Source organism: Eufriesea mexicana, unplaced genomic scaffold (assembly GCF_001483705.2).
Source record: "Eufriesea mexicana isolate 0111107269 unplaced genomic scaffold, ASM148370v2 scaffold386, whole genome shotgun sequence".
NCBI lineage: Eukaryota > Metazoa > Arthropoda > Insecta > Hymenoptera > Apidae > Eufriesea > Eufriesea mexicana.
The window spans coordinates 408,180-429,435 of NW_016908604.1; the positions used below are offsets into that span (position 1 = coordinate 408,180).

The 21,256-nt window shown below is 45.1% G+C and overlaps 1 protein-coding gene across 4 annotated transcripts in view; it reads right to left on the bottom strand.

The window, feature by feature from the left end:
* Nucleotides 1-8: 8 nt before the first annotated feature.
* The window catches only part of Ae2 (anion exchange protein Ae2), a 59,032-nt gene continuing 37,784 nt past the window's right edge, over nucleotides 9-21,256 (bottom strand). Inside the window, exons 1-9 of one of the 4 annotated variants that reach the window (XM_017897142.1) lie at nucleotides 10,153-10,289; nucleotides 7,999-8,179; nucleotides 7,520-7,601; nucleotides 6,512-6,880; nucleotides 4,431-5,118; nucleotides 3,936-3,998; nucleotides 2,002-2,596; nucleotides 819-1,932; nucleotides 9-731 (exon numbers count right to left, since the gene is read on the bottom strand). In XM_017897142.1, the coding sequence (XP_017752631.1) occupies nucleotides 59-731; nucleotides 819-1,932; nucleotides 2,002-2,596; nucleotides 3,936-3,998; nucleotides 4,431-5,118; nucleotides 6,512-6,880; nucleotides 7,520-7,601; nucleotides 7,999-8,179; nucleotides 10,153-10,254 (3,867 nt within the window). In that variant the 5' untranslated portion in view covers nucleotides 10,255-10,289 and the 3' untranslated portion in view covers nucleotides 9-58. Of the gene's footprint in view, nucleotides 732-818; nucleotides 1,933-2,001; nucleotides 2,597-3,935; nucleotides 3,999-4,430; nucleotides 5,119-6,511; nucleotides 6,881-7,519; nucleotides 7,602-7,998; nucleotides 8,180-10,152; nucleotides 10,290-21,256 lie in introns of those variants that run through there. The other 3 variants (XM_017897143.1, XM_017897144.1, XM_017897145.1) reach the window with 3 other exon arrangements.

Sequence of the window (21,256 nt, forward strand, 5' to 3'; positions counted from 1 at the left end):
GGGGGGGGGGGGGGGGGATAGGAGAGGTATTTTTCGGATAAGTCGAATAAGGCACTATCTAACCAGGTAACGGAGCTTCCTCGTAAAAATCTGGCTCATCTTCGGTACTCTCGTGTTCCGATCCTTTGCTGTCGAGTGCCCGTAGCTCTGCGGCGGTAAAAAAGTGGCTCATCTGAGCTCGTAGAGGTATCATGAGAATCAGGAAGAACGGAAGCGCCAAGGCCGCTCTGGTACTCTTTACGATCCACAGTATGGCCAGGCACAGAATTTGTATGAGGGTGAAGATGTGCATCTTGTATGTTTGCACACGTCGAACGTAATTGGCCGAGCCGTGGTGTTTTACCGGCATGAAGAACAGCTTCACTCGATCGAACAGTTGGACACCATTCGTGGAGGAGATACCCATGTAGAGAAACACCCCCAGGAGGACGGACATTGGTACGCGTCTTAGAAGCGGTGCCATCAACACGCTAATGCCGATCAACACGGCGACCAATAAAGCACTCACTCTTTGCTCTTTTACTTCGACGATGTGCGGTTTATCTCCGGGAGCATGAGTACGGGACATAACTGTCACCGCTGAGACGTGTGTCAGTGATCGAACCGAGGCAGCGCTGCACCACGGGGCGCCCATTAAACCACAGCCAACGTTCATCAAGCACACTACCACTATATCCATATGATAGCCGTTACCCTTGCGTAATTTTCGTTCTTTTTTATCAATAATTAGCCTACAAAAGAGAAAGAGGTATTTTTAATAAAGAGAACAATCGACGACAAGTACCTTATAAGAGAGAAAGAAGAGAATTAATTCTTACTCGGAGATTTGAGTTTCCATGAAAACTAGTATATAAACTAGCAAGGCTGGCACGATGCAAGCCACGGTCATCCATAGAGGAATAGGTTTGTGTACCCCAGCCGGTGATACGATCCAGCTTCTACCAGGTAGAGTTGGAGTTAGACCTTCCGGAACCAATAACTTTTCTGTTTTCACCTTGGCCACGAAATCGATCAATGCGAATACGACAATACTGATAGGCACACCAAAGTCACCAAAGGCTCTTCTGGCACTCCGCCCGAGGTAGTGACTGTTGCGGAAGATACGCAAGTAATAAGCACCGAGGAAAGTACCAAGACACAAAATGGTGCACATTAAGGCGGTATTCGGTTGGTTGATCAATATCCCAGCATCGTTATGTCCCGGTATGAAAGTCTGAGGTTTATTTAACGGAATGCCAATTATTTGACCGGTCTTTGGAGAAACGGCTTTGATCTCTGTTACATTCAGCGGCTGCTCATAATAATAAAACGTTTCATTTGTCTCGGGGATGAAGCTGTACTCTTCGAGCAGTGGGTTTTTCACAAAGTAATTATACAACTTGATGAACGTTTCAACGATGTAGAGAAGGGAAATCAAGCCTGTGAAGATTTCTTCGGTAAAACGGGTGAAGAGCCTGACCAGCACGGATCCCTCCACGCAGGCGATTGCCAAGGCAATGATCCCCATCCACGCACCAACATAGACTCTCACGGTTAAGAACTCGAGCTCGTTCGCTAAGCAAAAGTTATACAAACTTTCGTCGAAGAGCAACAATGGACCAGTCGTGCCTATGATCACCAGAGGTTGAGTGGAGAATAAGGCCATCACCACACCGGTCCAGGAGCCAGAGATCAGGGTCTCAGATATACCAATAATATTATGAGTCTTGTCGCTCATCAAACCACCGAAAGTAATGGCCGTACAAAGAGCAGCAAAGTACATGAAAATGGCCGCGGCCAAGCAAGATGAACTTAATCCATCGGTGAAGTCAGACAGATAGAAAGGATAACGTCTCTTGATGTCGTTGATGAGACAACCAAACGGACGCTTGGTTCTTCGCAGTGGGTCACCGTCGTCGGGAGGTCTTTTCTCTTCTTCTCCAGCAAGAAGAGCTACGAAGAGACAAGAAAACGTAAGTCGACGAATAAGTTTCGTTTATACTCTCTACATTTACTTCTTACCTTTCTTGACAGCCGCCTCGCTCTGAATCGGTTTACTCTTCTCTTCCAGCGCTTTGGCCTTCCTCTTCCTGATGGCCTCGCTCTTGGCCTTCAACTCGCTGAACGGCAATAACGCTTGCCTCTCCCAATCACCAGGTGGTAGAACGATCGAGTCGTCCAGGAACTCATTGATCGCTGATAGAAGCTCGCGTCTCTCGTTTGCTTTGTACGCGATTTTATGGAACGACGTATTGGCCATTAAGGTGGCGATCGATCTACCGATTTCGTGATAATCTAGATCAGCATTCCTTGGCCCCAGTAAGGTGAACATGAATCTTACTGGTATAGTAACTTCCGTAATCGATGGAATGAACACTCCCTCGGCGAGTCTGACGAAAGCGATCGTCGGCTGGTCTAGAAAATCCACCGCGCCGACCAGCACGACTGTCGCCTCGGCACCAGCCGGGATCCTCTTCAGTATGTAATCGTTGTGACTCTTTTTCAGGTCTTCGTTGCTGCTGGTATAGGTCAGTTCCTCCTTCATATCGACCACCGTGTGGTTACTGTCCAAAGCCAAGTTCGATGACACGATCTTTGGTTTCGTGTCGTGCAGGTTCTACATGGAACAGGAACACCAATTAGGATTACTCGAACATCCCGCCAGCTTTGAGTATATGCATACGATGCGTTGGACCAGGCAGAGGTTTTTAAACAGAACTTCCGTCCCTAATTGGACAAGCCAGACAGAGTTTCCCTCGTGCAGAGGCGGATGACTCATAATTCATAAAGCTACGCGTAAGATCCTTTCTCACGGTCTTTTCCTTTTTACAATAAAGAAACTCAATGGAAAGTCATTGAACACTACGTAGATTTCAGATTGGATCGCGTCTATTTCGATACAGAATACAGGATCCGCCTCCGTTTCAAACTCGAGGAAAAGTCACAGACACCCGAATCTGAAATATATATACTGTAGGATCAAACGCTACTTAAAAGTTCAAGTGGTGTACACTAAGCGAAAAATCGTACAGAAATAAAACATAAAAACAAATGGCAGAACCGTCGGGTTCGAACCATTAGCAACAGTTCTACGTGATGCAATAACGACACAAAGGAAACACGTATGAACGAAGACGAGGCAGAATACTGAGAAGGAAAACCAAAAATTGAGACAGATATCACCACCAACAAAAAAGAGAAACAGAAAAGAAAACCAAAAAATAAGGAAGAAAGAAGAAAAAGAGAAAGAGAAACAGCATCGGTTTGTAAAGTGAGATATGCAAATGAATGAGAGTGCAATCAGGAAATGACGTCCAAGCTAACGATGGTTACACCGTCTACGACTGGACAACAGTGTATCCACGTTCCTATTTCAAGTACCAAAAAACGGATATCAAGAAGCTTGTTCTAAATGCCGAACACAAATGGAAAAATAAAAAAAAAAAAATATATATATATATAAAGAAAAAGGCAAGCCAGAAAGTAAACGACATATACCCATGGACTTACAGGTGTCGCGCTAAGTACAAATCGTACGGAATAAGGTACAGTTCTACGAGCTAGCCGGCGAGAGGTGCCATTCTCCTACAACATCGTCCCTAAAACTAACTAGCGCTACTTTTACGCGCGCAAACAATACATTGTCATGACTCGCGCGCGGCTCTTTGCGTTTTCCATCTACGAGAACAGACATCGAACAACTTCCGCCGCGTTCAATGTGCATCCACGTGTGAGACGGTTTCTCGATACACATAAGTCAAACGAGAAGATAGGGAAGCGATGAGAAAGTTGGGAAAACACACTCATTTCCCTGTAAGTTCATGCCGAAAGATGTTAATGCGTAAAAATATCGGTATATATATGTGTATATATATATGATCGATGGTGGACAAGCCGTAAACTAGCGGTAAAGGTTGAAAATTCTGCGTTTTTAAGTCGGGAAACGAGAGATTTACATGTTGGGTTACATGGTTCTCAGAGGCTTCCCGCGCAGCGTCTTCTTCCTCCAGACAGACGGACTGTGGAAACAACATTAGGACACACCGTCAGTCAGGCCTCCCGTCTCTACGGATTTCTATTGATTATTTCTCACGATAAACTTTTCTCTACCGATATTAAGTCATATTTCTAGCTTTCGTTACAACATTCTTAAACTTTAGAATCTCACAGAGCTGAAAGTTGATCGCGGTGGTAAGTTAATAGCAAGTTGAAGCCAGCTCTATCGATCCGATTGACTCTACGACCATTATCGAACCGTTTCTCCTTTACATCCTAATTATTCCACTCCGAGGATCCCGTGTGTCGACAACAATCGAGAACCGTACGATATTCGACTAATCGAACGAGACACAGCACATTCATCACGTATTCGTCAACAGCGACTGTGCTCGAGCAGCTCACACAAGTAATAACGTTAAAGGAAGCTAAGTTTCCTCAGCGAGAACAATTACCTGCAGACTGGTGTAGCTGGAATAGTTGCGTTTCCCGCTAAATCGGAAGCCACGATCGTGATCGTGGACATGTCTGTGTCTGAGGAGCAGAGCTCTCATCACCACAGGCCTGTCCTCGGCAAGAATCAGTTCCTCGACCACCATCTGCTCCACCACCCTGTACGCTAGACCAGGCAGGTCTCTCTCCTCGAGATCCAAGAGAACAACACCGGTCTCGAGACATTTACGGAGATTCAACAAGGAGTGGAAGCTCAAGGAGGCTACGTGGGGCCTGCCCCATCTGTCCGCGCCTTGCTCGACGTCCTCCTCGTATTTGATCCATCGAGCCGTTTCTCTCCATTCTCTCTCCTCGCCGATCCCGTACAGCTCGTCCAGTTGAACGAACAACTCGTGAGGCGAATGGTCGTACATCTTTCTGAAGGTGTCGTGCGGGATACCACCTTCTTTTCTGCGACCGATCTGCACCGTCGAATGAGCCGCTTTGTGCCGTCTCATCCCTCGCGGATCGTCGCTCCTGTGCGACTCCAGGTCGTCGATGTCCAGTTCCTGTAGAGTGCTCGCCTCTTCCGGTTGCACGCTCACCCTTCTGGTGGACACGCTCGAGCCATCCGGGAGGCCAGCTCCCGATCGCTTCCTCCATTGCGGGTCCTCCTGGAGCGAGTACTTCCGCGATTTGTGATGATGTCTTCTGCAACGTACAATTAGTCGTCTCGTTACGTTCTAACGCCCTCGTCTACGCCACTGACGGTGACGACATCAAGGAACAAGCAAGCTTTCCAATTGTTCCCGAGTTTGCACAAACGTGATTTATGTTTTGTTAAGAGTCCGGTACAACGCTGCGAATAATAGCTGCTTCGCAGACTGTGAATACGCGTGCACGTGCCAGAACTGTTTTCGTGCTTTGTGCTGGCAGTCAGTCTAACTTGTCATCGAGGAAAATCGAGAGAAAATTTTAGTCGAACACGTTCATCAGCGGATATTTAAAGAGCGGCTGGTGCGTGATCGTGACGTGTGAAATGCGTGTCTAGAGTATTCCACGCTGGAGGACTTTGATGGACGTTGCTCTAGGGAGTTAATCGATCGGATGAGTCGATGTATGAGATGCGATTACACTGAACGTTCTCACGTGCAAGTCTGTCGCAGATTAACCGAAACGGGGAAGAAAATACTTTTTGGCTAGTCCGAGACGGGTGATGTTCAAGGTGTAGCGGTCAGGTCGATAGTCGAAGCCCAGAGACATGGTGGAAGAAGGGTGGAACCGTCACATTCGTCGCACTGCGATCACCTTAAAGACCGATGCACGACCAAACTAATTAGAAGAGCGCGAAGACAGTGGCCTCGAGTAACAGACTGTTTGATGCGCTTGCAGGGGCAGCGCGAATCTCTGGCCGAAGGCCATGACATTAGACACTAATCGCAAACTAGCTCGCAATTCCTTCCGCTAAACGTCGTGCAATTATCTACCATTAAAAGCGCCCCGAACACGGTAGAAATGTCCACCATCGTTTTGTATCCGATTATAAACAAATTACATAAGATTCCTTATCACGGTGACTAAAAGGATGTGACATTTCTTATAGCGAGTGTGGGATCTACATACACGTGTGTACAAGTATATTTGCGCGCGTGCGCGCGTGCATATCTATGCTCGAAAATACGGAAATAGGATTGAACATTTCTTCGCTCGCTCGTGACATCGAGTAAATAAAACGTGTAATCGTGTCATTAATCGACCACAGCAGTAAATCGAGTTTACGAATACGATATTAAAATCGTGTCTGCGTTTCGCTGGATTTCTTCGCGGCGGCACGAAACCGCAATCGATAGGTTCGTGTAGGTGATTGTTTGGATACAACGCACACGCAGACCTCCAAACCGGGATTCGTGCCGCACGGAAATTAGACAGGAATGTTTTGTCGTGTCATTACGGGCAAGGTTGACTCGCAATCGCGAATTCTTTCGATTCGACATTTCAACGGGACCAAGCTCTGTCAATTTTCCTCGTTTCAACGAAACCTTGGGATCCTGGGTTTAATAGCAGGTACGGTTCCATCGGTCGATGCGGTCTACCACCGACTTACTTGTGCTCGTGTTTTTGGTGCCTTCGACATTTTCGATCTTCGTCGTGATTCACGGGTACACCCACGGTCGGTACCTCGTCCTTCTTGAAAGTTGGCACCTCCTCTTCCTTGATATTCTCGAACTGTACCCGAGGGCTACCGACGGTGGGGCTGTCGCTGAAACAGGACGCAGCCCTCTCTGAAATCGGTGCCTCGCTCTCGCTGCTGACAACGTTCTCCATCTCCTCGGTGGTCTCCTCATCCACGTTCTGCACAGAGGTCGAAGACAACCCGTTGTTGTCCATCGTGTCTGATTCCTGTCCACCGCCATTTCCCGTTACCACTTGACCGTTCTCCTCTTCTGGCCCGACTTCCGTTGTGGATCCTTCGCTGTAAACGACAAATTTGTACCATTCGGTCAATTACTCCATTTCGATTATCGAACAGGGTCGACTCACAATTAGAGACTCGAAATATTTCAAAATTTAGATACGAAGAAACGAAAAAAAATCGGAGCTTCAATAGTTTTCTAATCTGAATATACGGAAGTATAAAAATTCGAGACTCCAGAGTTCGAAAGTTTCGACATGAAAAGATTCAGAAATACAAGAATTAAAAAAATTCAAAGATTCGAAGATTCAAAAATAAGAGAATTTTTAAAATACGAAGATTAAAAAATGAAGGGTTTCGGAGACAAGCAATTAAAAGATCTAAAAACTGAAAGATTCGAAAATTTTAGAAATCAAGAATTAAAAATTTGAGACTTCAAAGATGCAAAGATTTGCAAAAGTTAAAAACAATTAAAAGATCTAAAAATTGAAAGATTCAAAAATTTGAAAAATCAAGAATTAAAAATTTGAGACTTCAAAGATGCAAAGATTCAAAAGTTAAAAAATTTAGAATTTTAAAACGTGGAAGAGGAAAGGTTTCAAGGATTCAACAACTCGAAAATGAAAATATTTAAATATGCAAAATTGAATTACTAAGATCGTTGGATTTTTCAACATTTTTTTTACTGAAGGAACTTACGGTGAAAGATGTCGTCGCATAGACCTGGAATGAAGACTTTTCAAGGGCATGTGCGGATGAGGGTAACTTCTTTTGCGATGCTCTGTAACAAAGGCATCGCACGTGTATGTACTTAACGTGGGTGATAATCTCGGTTAAATAGTTATACCACAGTCGTTATCGCGCAACCATGGTCGAGCACGCGCGATATCGAATAAAACGGGGAATAAACCACGAAAGGGGACATCAAAATTCTCCGATGCCGTAACATTATATAATTATACACGATCGGGAAGCTGAATTATTTTAACCTTGGATGAAAAATTCCCATGAAAGATTCATTTACGTAACCACCTTCTTACATCCAGGATCAGGAAGGACGAATTATTGCGACTGGAAAGTTGGCTGCGAGATACCCGCATGCTCGTAAAATCTTATCGAGAAGGAAATGGAATTTGAACTGGTGATAACGGAGCTTGAACATATGCAGGATCACGTACGATTGAAGTCGCGATCTCCATATCGCGATGGTGGTCCTCGTTCTCGTTCTCGATCGGATCCAGCCGATTCGGAAGGTGAACCGAGTCGGGCTACGTCGAACTTTTCTCCGTTGTCCATCGCGAAAACCTTCTCCATCTCCTCGTCGAGTTCCGATCCCGCTTCCGCGCCATGACCGTCGACCTGACATCAAAATCCCATCCATTTTAAATCGCTCGAATCGTCGCTAAAATCATCTTAAAAATTATTAAACGATTATACAAATTATTTCGCGAGACATAATCCTTCCACCTTCGTTCCTCGATTGATAACCGATCTAACTTGTCCTCCGTTTGCAATTTAATTCAACGTCAAATGTCATTTACATGAGAAACAACGCGAGAGAAGCACCAGACGCTATACATAATTCGCGACGCTTAGCCATCGAATTTTAATTAACTTGCCAGCCATAATCTTTCTAACGAGTCTATTATATTCCACGAACAATTATCTCGCCGTTAGCATTATCATAGGCAGTTGCATAATATCGATCTATCCGGAAGGTGAGACCCCAAACACCTTCCAATGACGTTTACTCTCGACAGGCTAATACCACAAGAGCCATACCATGTTCTCAGCTAAACGACATTAAAACGCACTTATTACGGAACAAATCGACGATCACCTTTATCCCGCTGACAGTATCGAGTTCATTCGACTCCTTTCTCGCAGTCAAATCTCACATTTTACTTCGGACACGCGAGAAACACGAATATCCCAGAAACGATTCTCCAACAGCCTAATGTGCATAATATACATATGCATGAAGAGAAAAAATGAAAAAAGAAACCTGTTTCCACGAATGAGGCAAAAACAAATGAGCGACCAAATTGGAAATCCGGTTTAGACGGAACCGTGAAAGCTTCGATTTATAGTTTTTCAAGCGAACGCTTGGATAAACGATGCACTCGAGTTCATCCCTCGTGAGGAGGGTTACGAAATCGTTTTGTGTCAAAGACCCTCTTCTCTGACTGGGGAAAAATTTTCATCGCATCCCAATCGAAGCCAACGAACCTACGTTTATCAAGAACCCCATCGAGCAACGGTGATCGATCTCGAGGAAAGAGTATCAGCGACTTACACCAACGAAACAGAGTCACCAGGGAAATCAAGCCTCTTGGAGATAAACACACCGCCACTTTCCGATTTTATTCCCGATTATCACGAGGAGAGATTCGGAACAGGCATTCCATGCTCTCACGAGCCGAATCGAACTGGCTGGTTGGCGATTTACTTTCGAGACAGAGCCGAGATGTTTGAATGGCAGAGCGAAATTCCCTTTCACCGGTGCGCTTCATTTGCACCTCTTCCTTTCCGTTTACTTTGTACCCGATCCCTTTTACGATAATGGGGATTAAAGTGCTCGAGGGAACGGCCATCGACTGGCAGACGAGGAATTAATTCCCGTTTCAGCGGGACGGCTGAATTCTCGGTCATCGACGACGGCTAGGAACGCAGACCAGCGTATAACATCGGAGGGTTGCAGCTGGACGTTCGATTCGACGCATGTATATTTCGTGCACTGCGTAAATCGCGAAAGTGAAACGGCCTGGTCGCCAGAGATGCTCCACCGCCACCCCCAACCCGCGATGCGCCGCGAATTACGTCACATTGCTAAATCGCCACGGATCTAACGCGATTACGACCGATTGGTCGATCGGGTAATCCGGCAAGCGAGATATACGGACTGGCGAATCAAGTGCACCCAGTGTTACCGATGGAACCGAGCAAGGTCGCCGGAATCGATAACCTTTTACGCGAGACACGTCCTCGACGGCCGATGCATGGATCACGGATGCGAGAGGAGGCTTGGTCCGAGGGATCGAAGAACAGGCGGCACATCGCGCGAGATATAGGAGAGAACTAGACGTCGAGACTGGTGTGTGTGGTACGCATCTGTGGTCAGTCGCATGGAAGACGAAGGAACGTCGCAGTGTCAGCCAGTTGCAACGCGAACGGGTTCACCATCGACGAGGACAACGCGGGGGATGGTCCCGTCGAAAAGGAGGGAAAAGAACTGTTCACTGACAGGGATCAGCTGCACCGGTGCTTATCGCGGCGGTCTATCGCGGCGGCATGCAGGAGACACACTGGTGAGACCGCGTGAGAGATATCACCTGGTGGCTCGTCCGCAGGGAGCGGCGTAGCCAGCGGAGAATCTTGCCCGACGCCTGTTGGAGGAACGACTTCCCGGAGGAATTAGCGGCGGCCTCGGGCATGGCATCCCGGGCCGAAGTGACACTCGCTTGCTCGGCTCGTGCTTACAGCTCGAAAATCCAAACTGACGGAGAGGGTTGCGCTACCACCGGCCGAGAGACAGAGAGCCGCACATCCGGCGTGGTGGGGATGCTTGCGCGTAGGGGCGGGTCGCGGGGAGTACCTCCACCGGTCGATATCAACCCCATACGTCGCGGCCAGACGGATCCTTCCAAAGGTTACCCTTCCTCTCGGCCCGATCGCGCGCTACTCCCGGGACGAGCTGCGGGACACGCCACCCGATCTCGCGATCTCGCTTTTCTCCCTTTTCCCGAGTCCATCTTCGCCTGCGAAATTTTACCATCTGCAACCAGTCATTCCGATCCCACCCATTCGTCCGGGACCACCCTGTCCGCGCTTCCCCTTGTCCTCGCTAATGCACCACCTCGTCTATATTGAGTTCTCAATTGGGTTTCGTAGATTTGATCATCTACTTGATCATCAGATTCGATTCGTCCAAATTCCAGGGGAGATACTCGAAGCTACCTATACAGAGCTATGTGGCAAACTCTAAATTGCTCGATCATTTGGGTACTGCCGCTGATGACCCTATTAACGGTCGACGAGATTGTGAATAAGAAATTAAGGAGAAAAGGAAATCCTAGTAGAGATAAATTGAAAAAGGGATCTTATTTTTGCTGCAGATACGAACTGAGCCGAAAGGTATTCGTTGGGGATGATCGTAGAAACGATGTCACGTGTGAACATGACATCCTTGAGAATGCAATACCTTCGTCTCTGAACTTGGTCTCGCACAAGGTGGACCACTTCGATCACCTTTGATTATTTATTTATTAAAGAAAGAATAAAAACTGTGTCGAGTCAGGCAAAATCAACTTGAACAGCACATGATCTAGGTAGACGCATTAAGTAATCTATCCTGTATATTCCATTTTGGCCGAATTTTAAGAAATGTCCAACTTGATAAATTGGCAATGGAATTCTTTTATAGCGTCACGTGATAAATTTTCCGAAGATGCAATGAACTATGTCGGAGCATGGGATGATAATAGAAACGGTGTCAGCGCGTAGTCCTTGAGAATGCGACGCTTTCGTCCCTATTGAGTCCATCCCTGAACTCGGTTTTACGTATTCTAATTTCCCAAACTTTGAAAAATCCCTGGCTTTGCTATCCCGGCTAAATGTCACTTTAAGAGGTGAATTAAAAATGGAATTTTGTATTAAATATATACACGGCAAGTTTGTCGAAGACGTAATGAATTACGTCGGAGCATACTCGCTGAGCATGATCACAGAAACGGTGTCGTCACGTACAGTCCTTGAGAATGCAGCGGCGCCTTCATCCCTGTCGAGTTCATCCCTGAACTCGGTTTTATGGATTCTAATTTCCCGAACTTCGGGGAATCCCAAGTTCCGCTATTTTCAGCTTGATCCAATTCTATATTCTACCACGGCTAAACTGGGAATGGAATTTTGGTTCTCCGTGGGTAACGCGTACACGGTAAATTTGCTGAGGACATAACGAGCAGGGTGTGAATTGGTAAGTTCAACGAAAGAGATCTATCTCGACTTGAAAGACAGCGGAGCTTCGTGGTCCAAATCGTACCTGACGTTCTATCTCGAGCACACCTTAAAACTCCACGTATTTTCTATATCCCCCTAATCGAAGACATGTCCAAATCGATATATCTATGAGAAATACAACGGCAGCGCAGAGAGATACGATTTATGTACCGAAATCAATTGGAAAATCGAGTTCGGATAGACAGAGAACCCCAAAGGTCCGAGCTACCTGACCCCAGAGTCGCGGAATCGCTTAGCGAACGGGTAGCCTCCTGATGAATCGTGGTAACTAGGTCCTGGACATCTCCCGGGACGCGACGGATCTTCGGATAGCACCGGAAATGGGTGTACGGAAGAATAGCTGGCCATTGGTCGATGCTGCGAATGCAACAAGTGTCAGTCGGCCGTGAAATCTACCCCCTGAAGGGGCTGCTCCACGGACCGACGGAAGTAGATGGGAAGAAGCAGGGAATCGCGAGAGGGAGAAAGAAGAAGGGAGGGAAAGAAAGAAGAAGGGGTGAAACGAGCGTCGCGCCGAGCGTCGCGGTGGATTCACCTGACCTGGCTGAAGGAGAGGGAAGGGGGAGGAAGCGAGAGAGGAAGAGAAAGAGAGAGAGAAAGCTGTCAGCTGGTGGTGCAGCTGGCAAAGATGCGAACCGGACCAGCGCAACTTCACCGAGGCCTAGGTCGTAGCGGCAGCTTATCGACCACCGGGGATGTCAGCTCGATCTCCTCTGTCCTCGGTTTTCCCGGCAAGTCGCTTCTGCGTTCCACTTCCAGGCGCTCGCAATGGCGGGAAAATTTGAAATCGTTACGGCATCGTGAAACGTCGTAACTGATTCAAACGTAGCTTTTCTTTATTTCTTTTTATGATAATCGAAAGATAGTCCTGATGTTTCTTTTTGTATTTAAGGAATATATATATATATAGGAAATAGGTTTGAGTTGGAGTCGCTTCCAGTGGCGGGAAAATTTGAAATCGTTACGGGATCATGAAACGTCGTAATTGATTCAAACGTAGCTTTTCTTTGTTTCTTTTGATGATAATTGAAAGGTAGCCCTGATATTTCTTTTCGTATTTAAGAAATATATATTGGAAATAGGTTTCAGTTGGAGTCGCTGCCAGTGGCGGGAAAATTTGAAATCGTTCAGCGACCGTAAAGCATCATAGCTAAATCAGACGGTGCTTTTTCCACTTTTTCGACTCGATATCAAACCAATAATAACTAGAAGTAGTATTCACGTGTACTTTTGTATTTAACAAACAAATATAGATCGGATTACAGGTAAAAATGTGTAATTTTGTGACTACTGCTTCGATTATTATTTGGCAAATTTATCAAACTAGTTTTACAATCAATGTAATGGACTGGTTGTCAGAAAACAACGTACCGAGGAGATTCCAAAGCATCATCGTGCAAAATTCCATGTCTGTTGGAGCTTTCGCTGACGACCACCCGGGACGAATCGTCGAGAGTCACCGTGAAGGCTAATCAAAATCACCGACTGCATTATTAATCGATTGCATCCGCTGTACGGCTGCTGGTTAATCAATTATGAAATCGATAGACATCACGACATGAATTATAGCCGATCAAAGGACCCGTCCCGATGCTCCGCCCAAAAGGTTAGCGTTATTTCCGGAACCGAGACAATGCCACGACCAGTTTTTCGGCCAATCGTGCCTCGAATAACGACTTTGAGTGACACGGAAGCGACTGAATAATAAGACGAGATCAATTTTATCGAAGAATTTATATTTCATTCGCGTGACGTTTCCATTTCTGGAACTAATACGAAGCGTTCACGAGCCAAACCGATTAACAATCCACTCTGTAAATCTTTTTTCAATTTTCCTGCCAGGATACTTGATCGATGCTTAACCTTTTACATTTAAAATGAATTTCTACGGCCTGATCGGTGGAGAGTTAGTCAGCCTGACGAATGAATGATTCATACAAATATCTAATCGTCGAGGATGATAAAGTATCATATAATACCAGCCCAGAACTGGCTATATCGAACATATCTCGACGCTAGAAGTGCTTCACATAAAGTCAAAATTTAACAAAATTTTAAATAAAATTAATCACTGATGCAAAGAAGACTCGTAAACTAGGTATATATATCACGTACACTTTGCAATTGTTCTACTATTAATCATACCTAATTTAACACTAGGTTTATGAATGCTATCTGTATACCTATTTCTAAGGACACCTGTCAAATTGACAGGTAAAGGAAACCACGTGCCTTCTTTTTAACGATTAGTTTAATTTAAAAACAATTATATATTATATTAACAATCTTAATATAAGTTAATTAAATCTGTTACCATCGTATAATTGGAGCAACTCTTCCATCAAATTTTCGGGTTCCGTAAATCTAGTGTTAAATATAAAAATCGAAGCATGAGTCGAAGAATTGGGCATCAAAATAACCAAAATTAAAAAATAAAATTATCCACTGACCTAAAAACGTCCCTATAGTAGGTGCATATAGTACACACACCTGTCTACACATTATTATAGCTTCACTATTAATCCTCTCTATTTAAATAGAAAAATTGAATCATCAGTCGAACAATTGGACACCAAAATGAACAAAATTCAAAAATAAAATTATTCACCGAAGAACAACTCGGACGCTAGATACACATAATAAATACACCTATCTGCACCATCACAGATCGATAGCTCTACTACTAATTCTCCCTGGACATCCCCAAATTGACACATCTCGCTATCCCATTATAAGACGCCGAAGCCGTAGGAAATAATAATCTCAAGTCGTCAAGTGCTCGTCTACAGGGTATTAAAATCGCTGGAATCGCGACGTGGCGGGAATGCGAGAGGAAAGTCGAAGTGTGGATTCGTGCAGAGGAAGCGGCGGTGGCCTGGAACCGTGAAAGGGGTGGCGGACAGGTGGCGCTGCAGCAGCGTCATCGGAAAAGAGGAAGGAAAAGCTTTTCCGCCATCGACCGGGTTTCCTCGTCCACCATTCGCAGTCTGCACACACGTTCGCACGCACACGTATCTCGCTTCCTGCTGCTGCGACCTTGAACCTGAACCTACAAACCCGCTCTGTTTCCCTCTTCTCTGACCCCTCCTCCTCCTCGCGCACGGAGGAAAGCTCCGTGAAAATCGATGCCGCGTTTGTTATTTCTAACTGGAACCGGCTGGTCTCTAGCTTTCGAAAAAGAATATCCAGGTACGCGTACAAAGCCAAGTACATACCCCCTGTAAGGGTTCCCTGACATCTTTGAAGCGAGCGTGAGATTCAAGGGGTAATTTAGAACAGGGATGGGACGAAAGGGCAAGAGGTAAAATCGAGGTCTGACTTCAGGTGAGTTTAATTTATTTCCATAATCGAAGAGAGAGAGGATATAATTTCTCGGCGGATGTCAAGCTGGAATCGATATGGAGTGCCACTGGAGGGTGTTCCGATAGGTCAGGATTATTGGTCGGACGCTCTCGCCACGGATTATCGAAATGTTTCATCGCGACACCGACTGCTAGCGAATTAAACTCTTGCACTATTAATTTGGACGACCAGTCTAGCTTCTTCTACATTTTGTTTATTACTCTGAACGAAAACAAATCGCGTTGATCGAACGAAATTAGGGGGTGGTCGTGCAGGATATACTTAAGTTTCGACGATGTATTTTAGGGTAAAATTGGTGGAACTTAATTCCTCAATAGAATATAAATAGTATTTAATGGAAGAAGAGAACGTACACGAAAAATTGTAAAATTAAGATTGTCTATTATTTTTAACAGATCAGAGGAATTTATCAGAAAAGAATCAAATGATTTATCTATCCGGAAAGCAAAATGCAAATTTCGAAAAATAACTTTCACTGCCCGGAGATGAATAAAATGGAGATGCAATGGACGAGCAACACAGGCTCGAATTATAATTTATTTTACGTATGTCAATATTTAGCGAGAGAAACGAAAACCAGCCTCGGCTGATATAAATATATAATAGTAAATGTACAGGGGCTAATTAGAATGAAATAGTTCATTAACCTGGGATTTTTCATACCGAAATCGTGGCGCAAGGGGTGAATGAATATTCGAGAATAGCTCTGTGGAAAATGGTGTCAGAATTTTGCTTACACTTCATGCCACGCGCTTTATCCTTTTTCCCGGGGTGACTAAATGTCGAGCAGCATAAAAATACCCCCGATCGACGTCGATATTCAGAAATAACCACGATCATCTCGATTCGAGAGCTCGTTGACCCGTCACGAGCATCCGCGATTCAATATTTCTCCTGTCCCATTGTTTCCCGTGTTTCGATGCCTCGGCCAAACTTTCTCATAGTCAGCGTAATCCCACGCGTTTCTTCTATCCATTTCTCTGGTCGCAGTGTTAACTTAACCTTGCGATGCGATTATAGTCGCACAACGTTTAACTCTTACGGTGCACTATTGGCGACTATCGTTATTCAACGTCTGATGTTCGCGGTGTACTATCAGTCACTGAAGTCGCTCAACGTGGAATAATTATGGTATGCAATCGGTGACTATAACCACCCGTCTATCGTTCGCGACGTACTATCGATCACTACAGTCCCTCGACATGGAATGCTTGGAATGCGGTGTATTATCGGTAACTATCGTCATCCAACGACTGCCATTCGCGATATACTATAGGTGACTATCGTCACCCAACGTGGACTGCTCACGGTGTACTGTACTGTGACTTCAGTGACCTAATGTCTGACGTTCGAGATACACTATCGGTGACTATCGTCATCCAACGTCTGACGCTCGCTTCGTACTACTGGTGCCTATAATCACCCAGTGTCTGACGTCCGTGGTGTACTATCGACTATCGATGACTACAGCCACCCTACATCCGACGTTCGTTGCTAATGACTAACGATAACTACAACAACTAACGACCGAAACTTGTGACAAAAACGATGCTAGTCGATCACAAAGTTCCCCTAAAATGAAGCAAAATAAAGAACGACATAATCTCGCGATGGAGCCTGCTCTTATTTCCTCTGCGGCACCTCCCGAAAGACCCCGCGGTCGTTCGACTTCCCGTTTCCTATCTACAAAGCCCACGGAAGCTCTCGCTCGAGCAGCTGTTAAAAATAACATCTCCCCGATGATCCGTGTTCTTATTATCGACCTGACCTTCTTAACAATCTTCTGTGCTGCACCTTCATAATACTCCGTCACACGTTGCACCAACGAACCTCTACAGCAACGCTCTCTTGCACATGCACGGTACTCGCGTATACCGAAAGCTTTCTATCGAAAAATTTCGTTATACTCTTCGTAAACGTATATACCTCTGTTTATCTTCGCATTGCTTCCACGTGGAACAGCGCTATGATACACGAACGCGAATGCGAGAACGTGGTTGGACTTGAATTCCGATAAGACTGTCCCTGAACTACCAGCCGGACATCGTGTTCTGTCGAGAGATTAAGAGATCGGGAAAGAAACAAGAAAACAGAAAGAAAAAAGTAAGAGAAACAGGGAAACGAGAAATACACGAGGCTCGAAGTCGACGGAAAGTGTCTGAGTTCCGATGGCCTGTGCCATGATTAATAACACGGTCGGTCACACGTCCGAACACGACCGGGAATAACACGAAACTAACCCGGAAAGACACCGGCGAAAATGAACCTCGAGCCTGACCTGCGGTGTTTACGTTGTTATTCACAAACCACGCCTCTCACCTATGATACTCCTCTTTGGCCCGAGTTCCTTACCACGAGTCTCGCACGACGTTGTAAGCCAAAGGGTTAAACCCTCGCGAATGAATGCCATCGTGATGTTGCTTCAGACGCTGTTTTTCAAGCGGAATTTGGTCCACGCGCCTAAGTCTCTGGCCACTGGACCTTGAACTTTACCAGGCTCTGTGACGATAAATAGAAGACCCGCGGCGGCAGGAAACCATTCGAAACCGCGGGAAAGTATTCGTAGGAAATTAGAAAGAACAGGGAGAAACAAAACGGTGAAAGGTGCAAGAACGTGTCACTGAAATAACACTGGAACAGTGAAACAAATACGAACGAAGGTACGCAAAAGGCTTTGAGGGAACGTGAAAGAAGCCTAAGAGACACGTCGAGTGACGGACAAAGGCAAATTGGCTGATAGCATTTGGAAATGGTGAAGCATCGGACCGTGAAAAGCAAGGGTGGGAAAGAGAGATAAAAGAGAAATAGTCACCTTGATGACGCTCGCGGGGGTTGTCACCATCGAGTGAATCTTCCTCCGGTACAACGATATGCAGCAGCATGCTCCCATAAACGCTGGCCACCTTGCCGAGGAACGTTGCCGCGTAATCGACCTTTATGATACTGCGGCCACGATTGACACCGGTCTTGTAATCGAATTTACGGCTTCCGGCCTTGCGTAAGTGCTCCCCGACACCGATCCATCCACGAGCAATGTGCGGGCCGAGACTTAAGGGGTAATAGGGACGTCTAACCCGGTCGTTTCATCGTTTACCGCGTTTCACTCCATGAGGCAATCCTATATCTCGATTAACGCCATCTACACCGTTTTTTCTAACCGCTCTGTTTCCTCTGCTCTGCTTCTGATTAGTACACATTATTTTAATTATTCATGATACAACTTTCAGATAAATAACGTTTTCCCTTATATTTTTCATACCTTAATTGTAACATTTCGTATTTTTATTATTATAGTATTTCAAATTATTTTAATTGTAATTCTGGTATAACCAAGATATAATTTTAATTATGATATTTCAATAATTTTAATATTCTTTCAAAATTGTTAAATAATTCTTTTTCCCTTCGATAGACCAAAGCTACGTGTAAGATTCTTCGAACGGATTCGATTTCGAGTTAAGCCACTATCGTCGCCATTTTTATCCCGACGAGGTAATGATCTCTCGAATTCCTTTATTTCAATCGACCCTGGTTACCGGGAAAGTGGAAAATTCGCGTCATACTACGAACGCGTTAGTACTTCTTACGAGCCCTCCGCGCTGATAAATCGAGCGAAATGGGAAACCGGATCTGCAAAATTTGGAGCACAAGAGACGATCCAGGTAATAAAAAGCTCGCTTCGTCGAGGGGCAAGCCTGCGATCCAATTTGGACTTTCATCGGAAGTCGCTTTCGAGGTTATTACCGTGATTCGGGGGATTGGTCGCGAAAATGGAGTAGCGACGTTTATTCGCCTCCGCGAATAGGATAAATCCTTTCGACGTGCCTTCGATCACTTGGAAAAGCTATGTCGAATCGTGTCTACCAAGTGCTATCCAACGATCTAGACGTCAAGGTGTCATCTGGTCCCTTCGCGAGCGGGTCTACTTAACTATTAGCCTACTTAACTATGTTGCAAACATCGATGACTTGTTATTAGCTCGAAAGTGTATCAAAAGTTCCAAAATTATTACTGCATTACGCGTCTGGAATTTGCAAAGAGTATAAACGATTGCTTCAGAGTCGTCGATGCGATATCTCGTATTTTCTCCATTTTTGAAAGCAATATTTTTATATCCAGTGCATCGATGCTCGACATCGAAGAGTTTAGAAGAGCCTCGACGAATTTTCGCGAATTTGTTGATCGATAATCGAACCCAAGATCGAGTCACATCCAGCGAGTATTAACGCGTGCTGACACGAGCCGCTCATGAATATCGATTTCCGTTGATGGAATTCTACCAGAAATTCCAAAGTCAACGTGTCGCGTGTCAACACGTGAACAGAGGCGACAGGCGATCGTCTTCTCCCTTTTTCCCTTTATCAGATCGATTTACACGCCGTGTAAAACAGCCATACTTGACCCGAGATGCACCACCAGGTTGCCATACCTGCAGATTCGTCTAAAATTTGACTATTCTTCGCGTTTAATAGTTACAGTGTTTCGAGAAGGAAGAAGACTAACCACTTGTGTTATCAATAAACACACAAACTCGTGTGCCAGAACTGTTCAGTGTTTCTATGACAATTGCCTGACCACGTGTATACCACGTCGTTGGCGATTCTGCGACAAAAGCATTACGACGTGCGTGACACGTCTTTCTAGCTCAAGTGGTTGAATAATATGGTTGCTGGAAAATAAATCTCACCAGGTACCCAGATTCCAAAGATATTCTTAACACGGACCTGATTTAGACACTGTAGTAATCGTCAGTGGTATAATCGACGCGCATCTGGCTTCTATCTCGCGAAACTTATGCAACGTATCACATAGATATCGTCTTCATCGGGCGCGTTTTAATGAAATCGAAGATTCCTCGTGGTTAGCTAACCAGACACGATCACAAGAGCAAGTATACAAGAGCGAAATACAGACGCGTGTTCGATTCGTGAGCGTGGACGACAATGACCGGGACGGACGTTTTGCAAACAGGTTTATCGCAAGCGAGGCAGCGGTTGGGAACGAGGAGGAAATAAAGTTCAAAGACGAGTGATTTTCGTAATTCCCGGCGCTTATCTGCACGAAACGACGCTGTTTCCTTTCGAAATCGCGATTAGCACGAGGACCCGACGCGGAGGAACCGGTCAGACGAGAAGTGCAGGAGCACGCGAGTGTATCGCAGATTATCGCTTTACCGCGCTTTTACGGTGAACTCCGACATGGATTCGAAAAGCGGGACAAGCTCGTGCCGGCTGATTGGCCTGATTGCTGACGGTCGTGGGTCAATAACCATTTAACATGAGACGCAGAGCAGTCCACTGAATCGCACGACACTTGTGAGACTCTCGGCTGAACGATGTATCGAGAAACGAAAGTTTCTTACTGGCAGGGATTTCATACGGGTATAATTTTTGTATTATTTCTGGGAATAATACCGGGATATAACCTAACCTAACCTAATCTAACCTTTATAAAGGGTGTCTGTTTTGTCTGGACTCTGTGGAATAACTAGCAGGCGAAGAAAGATAGAAGAAAAATGGTGTTCTTGTAATTCGGCTTAAAAAAATTCATTTTCTTTTCTTATTTTCTCAGTATTCGGAGCTTAGAAAATACGTGTACAAACCTATTTGATGATATTCGTAAAATTAGCATAGAAAACGTAAGTCTGTTACTTTGGTACTAGTGGATCGACTTGCTGCTATGTATATCATCATATTTTCTGTTTTATCGCGCTTTTTGCCCCTATGGTGGCCTATAAACAAAGGACTGATCCATTATAAGTTGGATATTCACCTCGAGAATGTGAGATATTAGAAAACAGTGCGATGAATCAATCGGACCTTGAATATTTGCGCGAAAAACTTTAAACGCGTTTTTCTCGAAAATCACCTTGCAAACATGTATCGACAACTTTTATAATTGTTATTATTTTTTCTTTAAAAAAATATAGAACACTCTCGAAACGTATAGCAATGAATGACAAAAAGACTGCACAAGATAACTCTTATGGTTTCTTTGGAAAAAATCACCCAACAAATGCTTCTCTTCTTATCTCTAAACCAGAAGGCCCCCCTCCTC